The sequence below is a fragment of the Pieris rapae genome, chromosome 6 (genome assembly GCF_905147795.1).
Source record: "Pieris rapae chromosome 6, ilPieRapa1.1, whole genome shotgun sequence".
Lineage (NCBI taxonomy): Eukaryota > Metazoa > Arthropoda > Insecta > Lepidoptera > Pieridae > Pieris > Pieris rapae.
The window spans coordinates 4,964,157-4,986,027 of record NC_059514.1 but is presented as its reverse complement, the minus strand read 5'-3'; the positions used below and the strand labels follow the sequence as shown (position 1 = coordinate 4,986,027).

The following is a 21,871-nucleotide window of genomic DNA, read 5'->3' as shown; positions in this document are numbered from 1 at the left end:
AATGTTAATTAGCAAATGGCATTCTGTAATCTGTTCCAAGTTCTAACTTTTCAGTGTGTGATTACTGATTGACGACTTGTTTTAGAGAAAAATTTATTATCATTTGTGTACTTTTCTCTTGAATCTTAATATATTGCTGTTACTACTATATTCTAAAATAGATGAATATTAAGTTTCTATATTGATTGTCATAGGCAATATAGACTATAACATAGTAGTCGTTACATAAAGTTTGGCGTTATAATTATTATTCTCTATATTACCTATTTTGCGGTTAATACACAAAACATTCAGTCAGTTATAATACAAGATTAATATCAACGAAGTTTAGATTAATTCTTTTGTGATGCATACTACTATGAGCTCGCAGCAAAGTCCAGCTAACATGCAAACTGTTGTGGACAGAGAAAAGATTTATACCTGGATATTAGAACTATGCAATCCTGAAACTCGAGAAAATGCACTCTTGGAACTTAGTAAAAAGAGGGAAGTTGTACCTGATTTAGCACCTATGCTATGGCATAGTTTTGGCACCATAGCAGCACTATTACAAGAAATAACAAATATTTATGTGGCTATGATTCCTGCAACTCTGACAGCACATCAAAGCAATCGAGTATGTAATGCATTAGCTTTAATGCAGTGTGTTGCATCTCATCCAGAGACAAGGTCAGCCTTTTTACAAGCTCATGTTCCTCTCTTTCTCTATCCTTTTCTGCATACAGTTTCCAAAACTCGCCCTTTTGAATATCTCCGCCTAACCAGTCTTGGAGTAATAGGAGCATTAGTCAAAACAGATGAACAAGAAGTTATAACATTCCTGTTAACAACTGAAATTATTCCTTTGTGCTTACGTATTATGGAAAATGGATCAGAATTATCAAAGACAGTAGCTACATTCATCTTACAAAAGATCCTATTAGATGATAGTGGCCTGTGTTACATATGCCAAACATATGATAGATTTTCCCATGTAGCTATGATATTAGGAAAAATGGTATTGTCTCTAGCAAAAGATCCATCTGCAAGGCTTCTAAAACATGTTGTCAGATGTTACTTACGCTTGTCGGATAATCCAAGGGCTAGGGAAGCTTTGAGACAATGTCTTCCAGATCAATTGCGTGATGCTACATTTACTGCTTGTTTACAAGAAGATAATTCTACTAAGCATTGGCTAGCACAACTAATCAAGAATTTAGAAGCTCAACCAGCACCAGCAAGTCCTGCTCAAGCAAACATGTGAGAATTATCTTTATTCAATTACACCCTCTACAAAAAATTTAAATATAGTGTAACTATCTTGTAATATAAATTATTATTTCTGTAACATAATTTTTTTGGTATTACTAAATTTTATTAAAATAGTAGGATTACTATTGTTATGATTGTGTTACATTTATTAACTAGCTATTCTTATAACAGAAACTATAAATAAAGAAATCAATCATTTAAATGTACTAATCTATTTACTATTAGGTGTATACTCTTGTAAATTTAGACCGTGAAATACAGAATTATTTTCTGTTTAGGTAGATAGAAAAAATATACAACTAAAATGTTACAAATGTGCAACAGGTTCTCAATAAATCAGTTTACTATAATTGAATCTATTGTATTTTTTAGGTACAGACCAACATGAAAACAGTAGCATAATATGCAGTTGTAAAATGGACTGTAAATTTTACAAAAATAAATTTTATAGTTTTGTATACTTGTTTTATTTCAATATAAAAAGAACATTTATTACTTAAAAATCTGGCCCTCTTATTGGAAAGTCTGATAATGCCCATCTATTACCACCAAAATGAATTGCATTTTCTGTTCTGTTAGGGCAAGCTGTAAATTTTTTGTTCTTAATTAGTTTATTAAATCCCTGGCCACTTCCATTAATAAATGAATCTTGATATGGAATTTTAAATATAATATTATTTTTAGACTTTGATTTCTTCAGTGCTGGTTTTAATATATTTTGTTTGTCAAAAACTTGAATTCCACAATTTACAGCATCAATGTGATGAGAACATGCTTTATCTGTGTGTGAAAAACTTTTTGAACTTAGTGTTTGGATAATTTTGTTGTTGCCTTTATAATTTACCTTTTTTTGTGAACATTTACAAGGATTTTGATCTCTGCTTTGTACCATAGTTACACAGTAATTGTCACATTTTAGTGGACCAGAGATTAAGGTATTTACACCTAAATCAATGAAATGCTTCTTCAATATAGTTTCTCGAGATTTAAGAGTATTAATACCAGATTTGGTATTTCCTATAGGCACAATCTTGCTTAAAGCACGCTTTTTTTCAATACAGACTGAACGCATAGGCTTTGCTTCGTTTCTGATATTGGTGCATTTGATGGACTTTCTAGACATGTTAGACTTGACATTATTAGCAGATGCTTTTAATATTGGTTCAACAATTTCATGACAAAGTTGTTGTGCTACTGTGGGCTTGGGCATTAGGAGGCAGTAATAAGGTATATTCGTAGCTTATAAACTTTTAAGACATTGCTGAATTAAAGCATCATCTAGTGCGGCCTTCCACGGATGCTATGCATTATATTCCAAAAATAGTCAGTGTATATCCCTGCATTTTATTTTTGGTGTTGTGCTTTATTGTGTACGTATATAATATTAAACTGTGGTTTTTACTTGAACCGCCCAATTTTTTTCATTTAACCACCATTTTGAAATTTGAATACTAAAATGTAAATTACTAACCAATAACCATAGAAGGCAGTGATGCCAACTCCTAGATAATAGTGCCCCTAGAACCAAATTCCAATAACCCTAAATTTCAATTAAGAACCCATTACATAGTTTTTGTTGTACACTCAATTCAAATAGGCATCAAAAATACATACAAGGATTAATATCGGGTTAGGTTTACAATTCAATACCTTGAATTTGATTATACTGAGAATCTAAGCGTCCAAAAAACTAATTATTATCTAGTTCGGTTAGATTAGGTTAGTATATTAATATTTTATTTTAAATAACTGTCCAAAAAACGAATTATTATCTAGTTTGGTTTGGTTAGGTTAGGTATTGAATTGTAAACATTAACCTTAATATCTGTTATTTGGATGGTTCTACGGTTGATAATCTTTTTGATATTTCAGTTATAGCCAAGTTTGGACTTCACGATTAGTTTATTGGGTTCTAGGCTTAAGATTAATTGTATAGAATCGTGCGTTTCATAAGAAAAATAATTAAAACCCTCACTCAGGATAAGTTTTTTTTATAACCCCTAAATTTTGGGGAGACCCCACGTTGGCATCACTGATAGAATTGAACATATTATATAATTTAAATAAGACAGAAGTCTAGCAGAATGAAAAAGTAATAAGAATCACAGGACATAGAGCCCATAGAGCTATAAGGAGTGGCCACAGACTAATAAACATAAAATTAATATATCTCCTTATAATGCATCTGTGGTAGGTAGCTAAAACAGAAATAAAAAAGAGTATGGCTGAAGGAGTTAGGCTGGCCAGGCTAAATTAGCCAGGACTTAAAACGCAAAACGGACCAAATTTGAATCTAATTGCGGAAAATGAGTCCATCTACTAACTCATGGGTTCCTAGTTTGTTGCTTTCAAGCCGAGTCGGTCTTAAGTGGAACAAATTTGTTAAAGTCAATTAAGTGACAATAATATATATTGATTGGTCAAACCATACTTCGTTTTCACTAGATAAGTCTTCTCCCGAGAGAACTGCTTAGACTCAAGAAGAGTCCTCCGGCCTCCCTCCGGGCTCTATCTAATGGCTATGCTAGCACGGCGCCAGTGGCGCCCCCTCGTTTTACTAATTACCATTTAAATTTTAGCAATTTATCATATTCAGTCTGTGACCAGAACACGAAGGGAAGGCAGTGTGAACTTAAGCCCGTTGCTGTTTGGACTTGATTATTTGTTTAATTATTACGTGTTGTGATTTTATAATTGCTGCAATGTTTTTAATTCTAAAATAAACAATGATAATAGTATATAAATAGATAAAAAACTTTTCGTCGACGTCTCTCTTCAAGTCCACTTTCTCTTTGGTCTTCAATAGGAACATTTTCAATAAGTTACGCACGATTATAATTTCGAAATGGAATATTTTGAAAACACACCTGAGACAGACAATCAGAATTTTTTACCTGCCGAGTTTAGAGAAAACAACGAAGGTTTTGTGAACGGTAGACCAAAATTTAAAGAACCTTTATGGATTTTCGGATATGGTTCTCTCTGCTGGAACCCCGGCTTTGAATATCAGCAATCAGTAACTGGATATGTAAAAGGATTTTCAAGAAGATTTTGGCAAGGAAATACTACTCACCGTGGTACAAATTCGAAGGTAATGCTTTAATCATAATAATCATCTCGAAAATAATGTCAAGACACCTAGCTCTTTATATTTCAATAAATACGTTCTAATATTTCAATATTTAAAAAATATTTAGTTTGTTTTTTAACATAAATGTTAAAAGTATAATTTCATCTGCTGTCTACTGTTTTCTATAAGAAGTCTCACTTTGGCTGATGCAACAATAATGTGAGATTTCACCTTCACATCTAATATAATATTTATGTTTTTTATATAACTCAATCCTCAAATATACAAGTTTATTATAGGTATAGGGAAACATGCATCATGACTATAATTATCTAAGATATTATTAAAACCCCCATTTATACTACAAAGTTTGTTAAGAGTGTGTAAAGTATATTTTTGTTATATTAATTTAAAATTATATGTTACTTATTATTTGAGCTATGGTGATTTAGTTTTACATATCTTTCATTGTTAGATAACACTTATTCATGATACTTAATTTTATAGGCAATACTTATTTTAAATAAAAATACAATGTTGTTAAATTAAATGTTCTATGAATAATATGTTATATTTAATTTTCTCTAACTTCAAACCATATGAAAGGAGGAAGAGAAGGTATACAATTCAACACAAGCATATTATTATAGTAGTCAAGATAGTTTTTTATTGCCATATTTAAAAGGATAAAAATATATCTTATAATTCATCAATGTTGTATAACGCATATAGATAACCATGAATTTATAGTGGTACATGTGTGCCACGGGATCAGTTTTATAATTAGTTATAGTACAAACTTTAGAATGAAATTAATTTATGTAATGTAAAGTTTAAATTTATGTATTTTAATAAATAAATTCTTTATAATTTCAGCCTGGACGAGTTGCAACTTTAGTTGAAGATAAAGAGGTATGTATTTTGCTTTGTGTCACATTAATTATTAATACTTCGTATTGTAAAGTTTTTATTTTATTAGGAAAACAAGGCATTCATGAAAGTTGTATAAACAAAATCTCACTGTTGTTTCAGTAGGTTAGGTTAGGTAGGTGGACTCATTTTCCGCAACTACACTCAAATTTGGTCCGTTTTGCATAATGTTGTTTAAGTAATTGTATCATGGTTTTTGTATCTGTTATTATTCAATGTCTTATTCAAGTTTAGATATTATTTAATTTTAATTGTACCTACAATTAAAAAATCCGTATTTGTTCTAGTATCTTTACATCGATTTACATCGATTCGTATGTTTCAAACAAAAAAAAACTCATTATAATTCTATGATTAGAATATTTCAATCTTTCGGTTATCGAAATGTCAATCATTTCCAAACATCAATCGTTACCGAATCATTAGGCCACAATTCACAGTTTCCTAATAATACGAAAATTGCCAATTGATCTAAATTTTTATCGGGTGACTATCAAGTTTCGTATATAAGTAGGTTTAAGTGCAATTACGTTGCATTTCCTTCTTTTTTTCAACGACCTCATTTTGAGGAAAGATCTTGTGAACGAGGTCACGTTTCTCGCTTCAATAAAACTGGCTGAATGGGTTCGTTAAATACAACTTAAAATTAAAAGGGGCTAAAGGCTTTTTACGTGTGCCTACCGCGTACCGTGTTTTTTTCAACTGCTTAGATTTTGTTAAGACTAAACAGCTATCGTAGGTAGACTTATAAGGCTATTAAAAGGGCTTTGCCATCGATACTTAAGGCATATTGGTTCCATTATAATCATTGTATTTGAACACGCAATGTATTTAATAGGTTTAGGTATAGACTTTAGTAAATATGTTGATAAGGATATGAGTGTGGATAATGTCGAAATCGCTAAGTAGTGTTTACATATTAGTCCAATTATTGTTATCAGACCGAGCACGTGCCAATATTTGTATATTATAATCACTAAATAACTGTATAAATATGGTGCGCATGTGACTTAGATATGAACTAACTTTTTGTGCAATACCTAAAGTTACAGTTATCTAATTGGCTAAAATGCCGCATGTTACTTTAATTATTTATATCTAATGCTAATGAATTTAATTTTGCTATTGTTATTGCTTGAAAAATATACAAAACTGTTAAAATATAGCTAACTCAAACCTCAAAAATATCTTTATCTTACGAACGTAAAAAAAACCAAATTAAATTAATTGTTAATTTACATTTACAACCATTTCGCAAGTCAAGGGTGTAGAGCGGGTAAGAAGAACTGGCAAGAAACTTTCCGCCAGTCTTTTAGGACCTTCCAATTCGTTCGGTGATGTATGTCAAGTAGTCTTTAAATTGGCATGATTTTGGTATAAAACATAATACAAGCATTTATTGACAACAGAATAAAATATATAAAATTCATTTAGTTACGTTACGTATGGCTTTTGTAAATTAAATCGAAGACATCCGTTGATTTGCGAATTGACAAGTGTGAGTCGACACTCGTGATTGTAACTTTACACAACCACTTAGATTTATTATCTATGGCGTATTTCAAATAAGTATATAAGATTTTTATTTTTGAATAATGAATATATCTTAAAAAATACTTTTTTACAGCTGCTACACATGACTAAGTGTGATAAATTATACGAACCCAGTTCCGCAATTTATAATTTTTTAATTAATTAGAACATTATAAGTATTATGTTTCTATTACTTGCGAGACCCCTGGCATTGAGTGTCCATGAGCGGCGGTATTACTTATCATCAGGTGAGCCTCCTGCCCGTTTGCCCTCTGTTCTATAAAAAAAAATTAAGTTCAGAAAAATATATATGTACACTTTTGTATAAATACAAGCCCATATAGTATATTGACATCCGTTAATACAAAGGATCTCTAGTTATTAATCATCCATTATTACTATACAACAAGTGTATACTGGGTCAGATGTATCGTATTGAACAATACGTACTATAATCGTTCTTTGACTCATGCGCAATGTCATGATAAAATCATTGACCTAATTTCAAAACTCTAAAGCTTCAGACTAATTTATATTATCTGTGTATTGTGTGGTATTCCTAAAACCCAGAAGATCAATGTTTATTAGTAGGTACCTATTGCTATATAATTTTTTTTATTTATTTGTTTAGCTGATTCGCTCTAAAAAGTATGTACAAATAATGTTTTTTCAAATGGAAAAAAATCGATTAAGAAGCATGAAATTCAATAGTTTAAATCTCTCTATTTAATCTCAACCAAGTAATTCACACTTATCAGCTACGCGTGTCGAATCGGAAATTTTTGTCGTTCTCGGTAAACACTTCAAAGAGACATTTGCATAACGGTTTATTTTTACGTAACATCCATAAGACAATATAAATTGTGATAACAAGATTATAGAGAACCTACTTAACAGCCCTTATATCATGGGAGTGATAATATACACTCACGTTGCGCGTGTTTTTAATTCGGTGTTACATTAGTTTTTATTTATTTAATTCATGTGCAATTAAAAAAAATAGATCTCTACTTTGTCAATAGGTAGGACTTCGTATCTCCTACATATTTTTGTGTCAAAACTTAATTTAACATTTTTAAAACGGACAAAGAGATCGAACTTACTACAGAATTTTCTTAAGACATCTTTAAAATATGACAACGAAGTTATAGTTTTTTTTTATTTTCAAATAGACAAGATAGCAAATATTTCCCAGCTACGAACAGAACAGGCAATTCAATTGTGTTTTAGTACTGTATTTATGTTTTGGCTCTGCTAAAACCTTCCTTGAACTTCCAAAAATATTTCAAGATAAGATAAGACAACTCGGTCCAGCTATTTACAATTTTGACGAGAGAAACGAACAGCTGAAATAACACACACATATATATATATATATATACAGCTAACCTTTACAGCATTTTGACATATTATATATGTATATATATAGATATATATATATATTTGGCTTAAAACTAGAATCATACATTGACTACTCAATAACTTGGGACACCCTAAATGAGGCGAATCATAAATATTATATCTAATCAAATTACAAATACGATACGATATAAATAGTAGTTTTCAAGTCTCGCCACGCGTTAAAATACTTGTTTCATTCTATTTTGTTACTCGCAAATACCTACGCAATATACGTTTACTGCGTAGAAGATTTCTATTACAAAAATAATCTTGTTTTTGCTGCGTGTTAGCTTTATAACAAGTTTTCCATAGGACTTTTGGAATTTTTTTTGGTTACGTTATGTTTTTATTTTTAATTGTTGTAGTAGTTCATTCGCTGCTGGTCAAAATGCTGTTATGTTTAGCAAATTAATTATATCTATTGTTAGACCTTACCGACTTTATCGCAGTTTGCTAAAGATTGAAATTATGCCACTTGTTTTAATTTTAAATCTTAAATTTACGGGTCATTAAGGCATAGCATAGATAAGGTCAACGTTCATATATTAAATACAAGGTGATAAACATTTACTTCTATAATAATACTATTGAAAGTTATCAGAATATTATAGTCGTATATTCTGTAAAAGAAAACCCTTATCTTAAGGATATTATTGTCAAAAAAATATTTATAATTCTTGGTTTAATTATTCGAAAACAACGTTTGTTTTTTGCCCTATCATTTTGATGTCACAAGCCAACTGAAATCGCAAACATTGACGTCAAGACACAACAATTCTACGTCCGATATTAAGCTGATTATCTAACGTACTCTAAAAATTCATAACAATATTTTGTTATTTCGATGAAATGCTTTGTTGTTTCTTATAAGAAAATATTAAGAGTCTGTCTGATGTCTTTGGTTCTTAGAAGACTTGCAATTTTCACAATCATTATTATTAGAATATAACATAAAAATAATCAATTAATCGATTCATCTGTATTATAAATTCATGATTTAATCTTATCTTTAGGTCGTTAAGTTGTTTAAGCAACTCGTGTTTAGTTCATGTTTTTCGCCACATTAAACATAAATATACCTTAAAATATATAAAAAAACATTAAAAAGAGGTATAATAACAATAACACTGACTTTGCATTGATTTACGATTCTCATACAACTTGTATTTTGTTAAGTTAAATTTCCTTGCTTCCTTAAGCAGTAAGATGGTAAATAATGTAGTAATGGAGATCTCCTTAAAAGGTCTTAGGAGAAAATACTGTATACAACAATTTTTAAAATTTAAAAACTAATGGATTTAATCAACTAATTCTTATTGTTTCAGGGTGTCACTTGGGGCAAAGCATTTCTTGTAGCAGCCGATGACCATTCCGCTCTACCATACCTCACCAATAGAGAATGTCAGTTGGGAGGCTACCGAACCTATACGGTACACTTTCATCCGAGGTCCTTCTATTTTCCAACCAACCACTCACATAGTTCAAATCACCTAAATAGTTCAACTCTCCCACATAGTGAAAGCCAGAAAGATGCTGTTCTTTATATAGCAGTGCCGGAGAATCGACATTGGCTTGGCGCCGCTCCCCTTCCAGAAATAGCTAAACAAATCTTAGAGTGCCGAGGTGCTTCCGGATCTAATGTTGAATACCTCTTACGTCTTGCGGATTTCATGAGAGAAGAGGTACCTGAAGCGCTAGATGAACATCTTTTCTCTTTAGAAAGATTAGTTAGAAAATTCGCCTGTGATATGAAGATCTGCCTTCAGACTCTTATGGTTGATAATAGAGGGCCAAGTCAAGAGAAAGAAGGACCAAGTCAGGAGGAAGAAAAGGTTTCAAGTCTCCAATTCGCTTCTAGAATTCCTGATAAGAAATTGCGTTGTGTCAACATGTGATTTTGTTTGGTTTAATTTTTGAACGTGGTGCTTATTGATAAGTATTTTTGCTGATATGCTCGACGTGCTGGTAGCTCGTAGCATATAGCTTTTAAATAGTAAATTTTCCTACATTCAACCTTTTCACCACGTATTATCCAACGTCAATTTGGCTTAAATTTAGTTAATTTAGCATTTCTTAACTCGTCTTCTAGATGTTTTTGGGTTTTGAAGGCTTTGAAAAGGCGATAAGTAGAGCGAATATTATGACTAAGTTTTAATTATGTACCAAATCAAAATGACATTACAACATTAGTATAAGTTTAAGGTAGAAAAGATGACCCCACGCAATATATAATTAACTCAAATTATTAACGTGTGACCATGTTTTGTTTTGAATTGTTTTAGTTGAGCATGGCTCTGTCATCATTAGTTTCATAATATTCATTGTTCCTAGCAATAGTTTGATAATAACATTTGACATAATATGACATGACAATATTAAATAAAAATGGTTTTCCATACAGTAATAATAAATTTCAGATTCAATTGTTTGAACAACAATAACATAATATATTTTCGACTTTATATGTGACATAGCACTTGTGTATATTACACATAATTTCAATTGATAAAAATAATATTCTGTCTTGTTGGACACATCGAACTCTATTTTTAAATGGAAACTTGGACATACAATTTCGTTATTTTTTTATCATGCCAAAATAAAAAGTATTATGTTAGAATTTAAATTTTGCGTTAATTATAAAATATTGTTTGTTATTTATAACGGGATTTTAGTAATTGACTAAGCTAATTAACTAGCTGAAAGCTGGTCTTAATCTTAAGTTTTTGCTAATTCAACCAATGAGAACAAACCAAACAAAGTTCTTAACTCTAGGGAGGCTATATTGGCCGTTAAACAATTGTTTTTCAAAGTTTTGCATAATCTGTGAAATGGTATGGTATCAATCTTTGCTGGTTTTTGTATTAAATTTGATCAAAAGATCCTTCAGATCACAAGTATATAATCTTAAGTCTTCATGGTAATTTGACTAGTTTTTAAATGAAAAAATGTAGAAAGTATTTCTATGTCCCTTTGTAATTAAAGTTTGTTAACATTTTAAATGTTTCATAATTTTATACTACAACATCACAAACTCCGATATCTCATTTATAATAATATACGAATAGTGATACAGTGCAAAGCGCTTTGAATACGCTTGACTATATCTTTTATTTTTGGTTCCTCATTTTGAAACTTGTGATAACTAATATTTGTAACAAAATAATGTATTTTTATATTGTATTTTAAGTGTCATAAGTAAGTAATGTTTGTCTTTTTATCTGTAATGCGAGGTCAATAAAGATAACTTGTGATTAACTCGATTCAAATTTATTATGTATTAAAATTTTGTAAACAAATATATAACGAAGTGATCAAATTGATGCTGGTTTTATTTTATTTTCATTGTATAATCGAAACGAGCAAATCCAAAAAATAAAAATTATAAAGCAACCTTGTTTTTGGTCTGAGATTTTTTTACAAATCTAAAATATATCAAATCATTTTTTTTTATAGGCTACGTATACCTGTTCACTGGCTCGCCTGATGTTAAATGATACCGCTCATGGACACACATTGCCCAAAAACTCGCAAGTGCGTTGCCGGACTTAAGAATTAATGCGCTTGACTTGTTTTTAGGAGCTTCTAGACGGGCCTTTTTACGCAAAAATGTATAGCTAGCAATAGCAAGGCTGTAGCTGGTAGCATCAGCCATCATTTACTACTACACTGTACAATACTCGGCAATATTTTTGTGTTTGATTAATGTTTAGTGTTCCAGCGATATGGCCGGAACGATCGCTTTGCTTTCGGCAATACTGCGATGTTTCTCAGCCATATTATTGCTGTCTCGCTTTACGACCTAAGTGCGTCCCTTTTTCATGCTAATAGAGTTATTCGTAGAGTTATAGCTTTTATTGAGGGGCCTCTACTCGGGCTATAGTTTTAATTAAATTTGTCACTACATCATTGCCGACTATATATAGTTTCGGTATACCGAAAATTCAAAAAACATTTTAATGCAACACATACATGGCTGTAAAATATATATCTCAGCAATATTTTTGCAACAGTATATGGCTTATTGTCTTTACACGGTCTACGTACATGGCTTAGCTAGTGGTGCAATGGCTATGTTTTGCTGTAATCACTTTAATTTGTTTTTATATCACTTGAAATTAAAAATCTATACGATATTTTTATTGTTATTGCCGACGTGGCACACAATGGGTACGTATATCTAACATTCATGTTATATCATTAACCTTTATTTTTATATTTAAACGTCATTCTTGAACATCTAATAAATAAACAATCGTATCCTATTAATCTGAATTTATTTATCATTTCGACACAAGCGAACTTAGCCATAATAATTACGTCTCGGACGTAGGTATTTTTTTAAATTGAAAGAACTGGAACGCCAGTTTTGCGCGTCGTCTAGTGTAAACTAGTTTGGAATGATATTAAATTTATCAACTAATTTTATCTCAATGTATTTATATCGAAATATACCCTATATTTCATTACGGCTGGTACTATTATAAAAATTAAAAATGTACATATAACTCATATACCCAGGAATTGTTAACGATTCCATAACGGGATTTCCACGTTGCATATCAAAAATCCACCCGTGTGACGGTTTTGGTTTCCCAGATTCTTAGGCGGCGTACGGCACCAGTTCGACTTTTTTAAGGGTTTCATATTTTTATGGTATTTTTGCGACACAATACACACTATGGTATATGGCGACTCATACTCCTTCACTACACCGGGAACCCAGAGAAGTAAGCAAGAGAGATGAGAGTGGATTGTAATAGAGCTTTATGTATATTGGAAATTGTTCTTTTTTACTTAATGAAAGTTTTATGTAAAAAGTTTTGTATAAAGTTACTACCAAATAAATATAAATTTTACAAACTTCACTGATTTACTTTAAAATACACAGAACTAATGTTTAACTGGTCAGCGCCAACTCGCTTTTATATACAAATATATATTTCATATTTAGTAATTCATAGTAATATGTAATCCGTTCCATATGAGGAATGAAATTAAGTATATCAAAGCGCTTCAATATGTTGTTGGCTAGATACCTTTGAAAAACAATTCCATTCATACTTTAAACCTTTGTGGTATACCTAAAAGGAAACTCTCAGACAGTACCTACCACTTTTGGATATTCTAAAAAGATGTAACTTATTTTTGTTAATATGGTTTAATTCAATAAATACTAGACTAAAATAATAAACAAGTATAGACATCATACTGATTTTATTCACAGTCATACAACATAAAATAAATCATACATATGTAATCGAACAAATATACAAACAATTTGCAAATAACTCGTTGCCAACACAGTAGACAGTAAATTTCATTTCTCGCATGACAATAAATATTTTTTGACAATTCGATATTTATGTTTAGACGAACATCAAACATGCAAACTTAGAATATCTTATATTTACAATACGTTAATATAGGTACTATGTATGTATTTACAGTTATCCTGCGTGTTGTATTGAAGACATTATTAATTATATAGAAAACGATATTATGCATTCCTTAAAATATGTACGATTAAAAATAAATATCTTATCAAGTATCTTTTTTGTTATACCGATATTAATTAATACTGTCTGAATATGTTAAAAGTCCATATACATTTAACAGAGTGTGGTCTAACTTAAAAAATAAAACCATGTTTTTTTAACTATACGAACTACGGTTTTATCAAATTACCAAAAACTTAACGCGTTATTATAGAGCTTTGACAGAAATTAAACCACTTAACGATATTGAGAAGGACCTTTTCAACCGATGAAAAAAAATCCAGTGGATTATAATCTAATACATTTCTTTCATAATACCTTTGCGTTACATTCAATAACGAAAGGTTTACAATTATTTAAAACGTTTGGATATTCAACATACTTTATATTCTAATAAACTTAAATCCTTTGTGAAGGAAGGATGTTGTATGCTCCATGATCGCTGTAGATTTGATTTTTAGTTTAATTTTTCTTTTCAGTTTTTGTATACAACTAGGTCCTCTAATTTATACTATAATATTATTATCGTCCTCTAATTTAATATACAAATCTAAAATTAAACATAGATTCACAAATAAACTTATATATTTATATCAAAATATTTGACTAAACCTAAATTAATTCAAATATTTATAAATGTATGGATCTACTATTACAATTGTAATGAATTTAAGATTACTCAATCAACCTTAAAGTAATTAAGTACAAAAATAATTTGGTTTTAAAATGCATTACATGATTGTTATTATGACAGACTAGAATAATATGTCTGAAGTTATTGATAGTCAAATATACTGTGTAAATTATACTGAACACGTGGAGACACTTAAATACATTGTAGATCTACGTCATGGTGTATGCATAGTAAATAAATATTTTAAATAAAATATTTCAAGAAATACTTGAAAGAATTTGTTGAAGGCTTTATTGGCTCTACTAAGCGATCTCATTCGGTCAACAATTTTTTGGAGGGTTTTATTTTCAAATAGGGCGAAATTTTCTTTTCAAAAAGTTCTACCGTTTTCTTTTTCATCTGTACTTTGCACATGAAACAGAAACAATGAACAAATTGGCGAGAGTCGTACCTAATCAACTTAATTCGTCCTTTTCGTTGCTCATTTTCAGGCTACAAAGTTTTAAGTTTGTAGTGAATTTACGCCCTTATTTAGAAGTCGTTGTTGACTTAAAATCTTTTTGAAGTTATACTTCTTTTGATGCGATAGGAAAAATGATGATAGTAAATTTTTACGATGCGCGCTCACACCGTCCCGAAAAACCGACCTGAAGTTAGGTATATTCAACATTTTAGTTTTTCTAATGTTAGTGTCGGTTTTCTAAAATCGTAGAATAGGGCGAAAGATAAAAAAAATTAAAATATTTTACCTTCTTACGCCAAAGAAGTATAACTTCTAACGCGTGTACATAAGTAACATACGACTTTTCGTCTCGTCTAATTGTATTTACTCTAATGCAAGGGCAGAACTTAGTAGTAGAGTACACTAAGGGTCTGCTTCACAATGTCCGGATAAGTTCCAAATAAGCTATTTATTTTTACGTTTCATGACTGTCAGATAGCGTTATTCGTCATGAAATGCGAAGGCATAGCTATTTGGCACTTTATCCATACATTATGAAACGAGCCCTAAGAGTGATAAACTTTTATGATTAAGGTACATTGAAGACACAATAGTAGAAAGTGCGAAAATATGGATTTTAGTCAATAGAAATAGTTTATTGTCAGCAAAAATACTTAAACTAACTATAAAATGTAATAAAGATACAACAGACCAACTTTGGTAATATTTACACTACGCTATATTTACAAGACAATTTTGGTAAATAAATAAATATAGTCATCACTTCGATATGCGATCAACGAGGTCTGCTTTGTGCAAACTTAACGTGTGCTATGAGAATTTATTTATAAACGTATAAACCTCAAACACCTACTCTTTTGATACTTTAGGCCATATTATATTTGAGTTCATAAGAGAGGTGGGCTTTGACTCAATAAGCGTACAAACTGATAATACTGCATTATTTAAATTAACGTTGAAAAGTAACATTGTGGTATAAATAACATATGTCATCAAAATTTATCACACGTCACTTCTTTCAACAAGTCGTATATGCTACGAGCCGTATTTTTTTATAGATATAGTAGTCTGGTTCTATTAAAACTTGTCAACGTTTACCGATGGTATGTACTTGTATATGTTTAACATTTTTTCTACATTATGATTTTTATATATATTAAACATTTTTATCTAATTCGCAGAGAGGATGTTACATACATTTCATGTTATTTTATAAATGGAAATTCACTGTCGCTCTCGTCTCCGGAGCCGTCATAGCTGGAAGGTGGAGTGTCAAGTTGAGGAAGTCCCAGATCTAAATACTCCTGGTTGGCTGTCACCGTTAGGATCTTATCCAAGTCTTCCACCAGTTCAGTGAAAGACGGTCTATCGCCTGGAGAGAATGACCAGCACTCCCGCATCAACATGTAACTGAAAAAAAAAATGGTCCTATAAACATGCTATAACATTTAATAAATTTGACGTGTCTGGCAAAACATTGAAATTTTTTTTTTCGTAAAATTTTCGATTAACTTTTTCGTTTCGATTAAACTTGTACTAAGCCCATAGTTATTTTAGACAAATCTACTTTTCTTACGATTTTTTAAAATAATAGTGAAGAAAGGCCTTATATAAAGTAATATTATTAATGTAAATATACATTTAAAAAAAACTAATATTAATTACATGCCATTTGATTGATAATTAAGTTTTATTATATACTTACATTTCCAGACTACAGCATGGTGGCTTTTCCATGCGATGTCCAGCGCTGAGATGCTGGTACATGTATTGCCCCGCCACCGTGGGGTATGGGGTGCCCCCGAGGGTCATTATCTCCCAGAGGAGGACACCGAAGGACCAGCTGAATTAATCGAATATTTATTATAGTGATTGCTTATATCAAGAACGGAGGCTTCATCAAAAAGGATAATTATTTCAGTTTTCACGGAAACCTATTAAAGATTAATAGAATTTTCTTTTGAGCGATTAAAAAAATTTGTGTCTAAAAATTATCTTTTAATCCGTTGTTCATGCGATATTAATGTTTACTATAAACAGTGTTGGCCTAGTGGATTCAGTGTGCGAATCCTGAGGTCCTAGGATCGGTCCCCGTGCAAAAGACTTTCTGTCTATGCGCGCATCTAACTAGTTCATAAATCTAAAAATCTAAATGATATACCTGATCACATTCTTGTTTATTAATTACTGAACAACTAACTAATAAGTGGATGTAATCTGAGGCCAAGACCTCAACGGTTGCTGTGGATTATTGTTACATTCGTTACTTACACATCAGTCTGCGTAGTAAACACTTTGTGGTACAAGGACTCTGGCGCCATCCATCGCACGGGCAATCTGCCCTCAGTCTTCTTGCGGTAATAGTCGTTGCTGTGCACGTCTTTAGCTAAGCCGAAGTCCGCTATCTTTAGTACACAGTCATCCGACACGAGCACATTACGAGCTGCTAGGTCACGGTGGATACACTGTTAAGAATTTAAATAATTTTCAAATATTTACGAGAAGCTCTATCTTCTTATAAATCACAACCCATTATTCTTTGTTAATTGGTTTATTTAAGAGACACGAGTAATCAATTTATATTCTAATAAAAACACTCAAGTAAAAAACGTATATACGTTTATATATTCTCTCGTCATAAAAGTCTGTTGTCACATACATTAAAATCTTAGAGAAAATGCTACAGAATATAATATGTACATTTTTAGTGCGTATCTACGATACGATGCTTATTCTATAAATCTACGAGGGCGCAATCCCCAAAATTGCTTTAAATTAGTTTTAATTGCAAAAGACAATGTTCTAGACTCTTTTTCTAAAGCATTGACTAAAAGGATAATTAATTATATATAGGGTCTAATTCACAATTTCCGGATAAGTTCTAAATAAGCTATTTATTACTTATTGGTAGGATAAACACTATTGTTGCGTTTCACGACTGTCAGTTAGCGCGAAATTTCTTCGGAACTTTTATCTTCCGAATAATTAATGTGTTGCATAGCTATTTGGTACTTTATCCATACATTGTGAAACATACCCTTATAGTCATTATTTATTAACATACTCGACCGGTGAAGGAAAACATTGTAAGGAAACCGACATGTTTTAGATACAAAAAGTGGACGACATGTGTCAGGCACATGAGGCTGATTCACCTATATTTATTTAAATAGGCTACTTGCGTAGATTGAAAAATGACCATGAAACAGATTCAGAAATCTCTGATCTAAAGAGGTTATAACGTCACTGATTTTTTTATTTATTGGCAGTTAATTCCTTTGTTGGATGATCAATAAATAAATACAGGGAGTGGTAATTATATACATATGTTTATTGTTAATAATAATTCTTAAGTAGACTTTAATTGCGTAAAAAATTTCCTACATAATCTTTCTTGTCAACTTACAAATCTTGGAAGTTTTCTGTAATAGGACACTTACCCGTCTAGACGCTAAATACTCCATTCCTCTTGCAACTTGATAAGAGAAAGAGACTAAGTCTTTCTGCGTTAGCGTTTTCTTATCTTTCAGGTCTTCAGTTGGTGATTCATATCTGTGGAATTCAAAATTATAAATACAAATAAATTCTGGATTAAGCATTGAACTATTGTCACGTAATTTTAAAGATTCTAGACCCCCATATAACGTGCCGTAGCGTTTTTCTTCTGTACTCAATAGTGTTATTAATTAATAAGACCCGCCCTCGTAATGTTTTACAAAACTATCAACCCCCCCTCCCTAATTTCGTTACATAATACTTGAACGCTCTCAACTGTTAAGAAAATATTTACAAATGTTTTAGAATATCTACGTAAATATTTTTAGTACACGTATATCAGCGCAATCTATCGGTAGCATTAAAAACTTTTCCAAGTAATGTATGACTGCTGGTAACAGCGCCATCTATTTGTCTATCATAAAAAAATTAAAGCAAGCGCCATCTATATTTTGTTTTCAACACACCTGTTTCCCGGTCGGTGATTCCTTAAAAACTCCCTCAGATTTCCATTCGGAGCGTATTCCACTATGACGTACAAAGGTCCATCTTGAGTACAGCATCCTAACAAGTTGATGATGTTTACATGCTTTCCTATCATCTTCATCATCTCCATTTCAGACACTAGGGCCATCATTTCAGCGTCTGTGTGACCCTCTGAAAAAAATCATCGCATGTAAATAAAAATTCTTCTTTTATCTTTATAATACGAAAGAGGGCTATATATAGGCCCAGTTTTTTTAATGTCTTTATTACTTATAGACTGAAGCCAAAACACAATTCTCATGCCGCTATTCTTAATTTTTAAACCCTAGAATTGCTAGTGTTTTTACAAGACTAATTAATTATGTATATCCCACAGATTATAAGAAATATGTTTTTTTGCAGACTGCGATTACAATGTAGGATGACATAAATAATAAATTTATATTGAATGTTTGTAAGTTTCTCATACTATTTTATTTTCAAAGAAATAATAAGAAGTTCTTTGAAAGTAGAAAAAAAAACTTTCTACTTTCAAAGTTAGCGTAAAGTAAAAAGGCAACGGGCTTGTGAAACCGCAACGGGTTTGTTTTTGTAATTGCATTAAGAAGTAGCTGGAACAATTAAAAAAATATAATAATACAATGTAAATCAAGGTATAATTTCAAAACCAAAAAAAAAAACAAACAAACAAAAGTTTGTAATTACAAAACGTCATATTACAGTTAAAGTAAGCCTTCTTACCTTTAAGCATCTTGACAGCGACCACAGCCTGAACACCGGGCTTCAGTATCCCCAAACAATCTGCCTTCACGACCTTCCCAAACTCTCCCTCTCCCAAAACCTTGCCCAATGACAGTGACTCCCTTGGCACTTCCCAATCTATGTCCACGGGTAATTCGTATTCTGACATCATCATAGCTTCAGTGTTTTTCTGCACTTGAGATAGCTTTTGTTTCTCGATCTTTACTACTGGCATCAGCTGGAATCAAGGAGAATTTAATCAGGTTTAGATAAATGGATTATTCCACCCGGAGTTTGAACAAGAGACCCCATGTTCTGTATTCTGTATCTGTATTGATCTTGGAGAACTGAGTCAGTTAGACATCGTATATGTGAAATTGTTACATAAAGACAACAGTATAAAATTACACGTTTCACAGAATAAAATTGCTAAATCAAAGAAGTTTTGTTTAAACTGAAAAATTGAAATTTTATAAATACTTATTAACCATAGATTAAATATATTTACAAAAAAACTAAAATTCTTATAACATCATATTGTATCATATTCTTGCAAATAAATATATTATTATTATTATCTATAAACAAAAGTACTTACCAAACCCTCTTCAGTAATATTCTGTGTTCCATTCATCAGTGGTTTCTCTACGGTAACTTTCTTCGTCCAATGCGTGACAATCACTGCGCGTGCGGTTTCTATAGCCAGTTGCTTTTTTAACTTCTCCTGTTTTAACTTTTTGAATATCATCACCACGATAATAGCAGCCACAAAGAACATAGCACCGAGTACGGCAGTCAAGATGTTTATTAGTAATGTATGTTTCCCGTGATCCAGTGCTTCCGGTACAGGAAACGCTGAAATTTGAAATTAGAATAATGGAGCGTAAGTATTACTCAAATTTGCGATGCAAGTATTCGTAGTTTAAAAAGAGAATATTGTAATTGGTTAAACATTACTATTATCTATCTGTATTAAATATTCAGTGGTGTTACAATCGTATGTTGTTATTAGATTGATCTGTTACTTTATCTATTATAAAATTTTCTCTTTTTTAAGTAAGTAGGTGATCAATCTTTTGTGCCCGACAGGTTCTGAGTTTTTGAGATTGAAACAGTCGTAAATCTCTGTAACTTCTAATAGTGATACCGACAGCAATCACGATCTCAATAATCAGCACATTGCACCAACATACAAAAAGTCATCATTTGTATCGCGGTCTCTATTAGAAGTTACAGAGTAAGGACGAGGTGTTGATTGCACACAAAGAGAAAGAAAACACATTACTGCAGAACCGGGATTCGAACCGTAGCTCATATTATAAATTATCATAGTTATTTAATATTTCATTTTAACCGCAATTTAAGTTTTAAGTGCGACTTTCGTCACTATAAATAATATTTTAAATTTGTGAACGAACAAACAAATAACATACATTTATTTAAATATATCTTTCAATTTTTACAATAGTTACTTACAATCAAGAACTGTCAAGTAACCCTTCGCAGTTGTGTTTCCCAAAGAGTTGAGAGCTACACAGACGTACCAACCCTCGTCTTCTTTCGTCACGTTGTATATTGTCAACTGTTCGGGCAAGTCTTCTGGATTTTCAGTCTACAAGTAAAACTTATATTTAACATCTTTAAGTTCGTGACATTCCATGCTTAATCTTCAATGACCTAGTTGTTCATGCAAAGGGTACAAAGTAATTGTAAGTCACCGCTTAGATAACCACCATTTACCGTATCAAGGTCAAGGCAAATCTGGGATAGGGAATCAATTCATGCATAACTCTAGGAAAAGAAATTTTATATAAACAAATTCAGGTAACACGAAGAGAGAGCTAATATAGAAGTGTAACTTCTATAGTCTCAATGCTTAAAATATTGAAAGTTTTTCTTTAGATAACGAAATTTTTATACAGATCTGAGCTAATTGTCATTAATTACCGCTCCATAATTGAACACACATGCACATATATACTCAACATATACATAAGCAAATGCAAAAGGCAGTGGTCATGCAAAATCCAACTTAAATTCTATTTCAATACAAAATTAACTTCGTCCATAAAAATACTGTAAACAGAAAAAAGTGCTTGCGTACAAAAGTACACTTGTCAGAAGTGAAACTTCTTTGTATATAATTACTATTAAAGTAAAAGCCCCAATAGATGATTATGTACTAGTATATGCTCACTCCATGTATTTGTATCTATATTCACACTGTTTAAACACTGTAATGTGCTAATGATAATATAAATAAATAAAAAATCTACGTTTACTGCACAAAACGTTATGCAAATGAATTTCCACATAAAGTTCTAATATGTAACTACTAAACGAATACTTCAACCAATAGCATGAATTTT

At 31.2% G+C, this 21,871-nt stretch overlaps 3 protein-coding genes across 4 annotated transcripts in view; 2 read left to right on the top strand and 1 right to left on the bottom strand.

The window, feature by feature from the left end:
* The first annotated feature begins 38 nt into the window (after positions 1–38).
* On the top strand, positions 39–1,707 carry LOC110992435 (CCR4-NOT transcription complex subunit 9). Its single transcript, XM_022258257.2, has 2 exons — positions 39–1,239; positions 1,624–1,707. Exons 1-2 carry the CDS (start codon positions 347–349, stop codon positions 1,637–1,639), a joined length of 909 nt encoding a protein of 302 aa, XP_022113949.1. The 5' UTR covers positions 39–346; the 3' UTR covers positions 1,640–1,707.
* A 2,127-nt stretch (positions 1,708–3,834) lies between these two features.
* LOC110992437 (putative glutathione-specific gamma-glutamylcyclotransferase 2) lies at positions 3,835–11,506 on the top strand. The gene is made up of 3 exons (XM_022258260.2): positions 3,835–4,342; positions 5,198–5,233; positions 9,511–11,506. The coding sequence occupies exons 1-3, from the start codon at positions 4,097–4,099 to the stop codon at positions 10,078–10,080; spliced, it is 852 nt and encodes a 283-aa protein (XP_022113952.2). The 5' UTR covers positions 3,835–4,096; the 3' UTR covers positions 10,081–11,506.
* A 2,853-nt stretch (positions 11,507–14,359) lies between these two features.
* Positions 14,360–21,871, bottom strand: part of LOC110992427 (fibroblast growth factor receptor homolog 1) — a 57,992-nt gene continuing 50,480 nt past the window's right edge. For both annotated transcript variants that reach the window (XM_022258246.2, XM_022258245.2), the window contains exons 8-15: positions 20,979–21,114; positions 20,101–20,357; positions 19,503–19,740; positions 18,743–18,932; positions 18,221–18,332; positions 17,052–17,245; positions 16,486–16,623; positions 14,360–16,190 (exon numbers count right to left, since the gene is read on the bottom strand). In XM_022258246.2, coding sequence (XP_022113938.2) covers positions 15,986–16,190; positions 16,486–16,623; positions 17,052–17,245; positions 18,221–18,332; positions 18,743–18,932; positions 19,503–19,740; positions 20,101–20,357; positions 20,979–21,114 — 1,470 coding nt within the window. In that variant the 3' untranslated portion in view covers positions 14,360–15,985. The remainder of the gene's footprint in view (positions 16,191–16,485; positions 16,624–17,051; positions 17,246–18,220; positions 18,333–18,742; positions 18,933–19,502; positions 19,741–20,100; positions 20,358–20,978; positions 21,115–21,871) is intronic.

Excerpts from the sequence above, each read along its gene's own strand:
- LOC110992435 (XM_022258257.2), top strand. The coding sequence starts at position 347 with ATGCATACTACTATGAGCTCGCAGCAAAGTCCAGCTAACATGCAAACT.
- LOC110992437 (XM_022258260.2), top strand. The coding sequence starts at position 4,097 with ATGGAATATTTTGAAAACACACCTGAGACAGACAATCAGAATTTTTTA. Across the intron at positions 4,343-5,197 it reads ACCGTGGTACAAATTCGAAG|CCTGGACGAGTTGCAACTTT; the intron begins GTAATGCTTTAA and ends TTATAATTTCAG. Across the intron at positions 5,234-9,510 it reads CTTTAGTTGAAGATAAAGAG|GGTGTCACTTGGGGCAAAGC; the intron begins GTATGTATTTTG and ends TTATTGTTTCAG.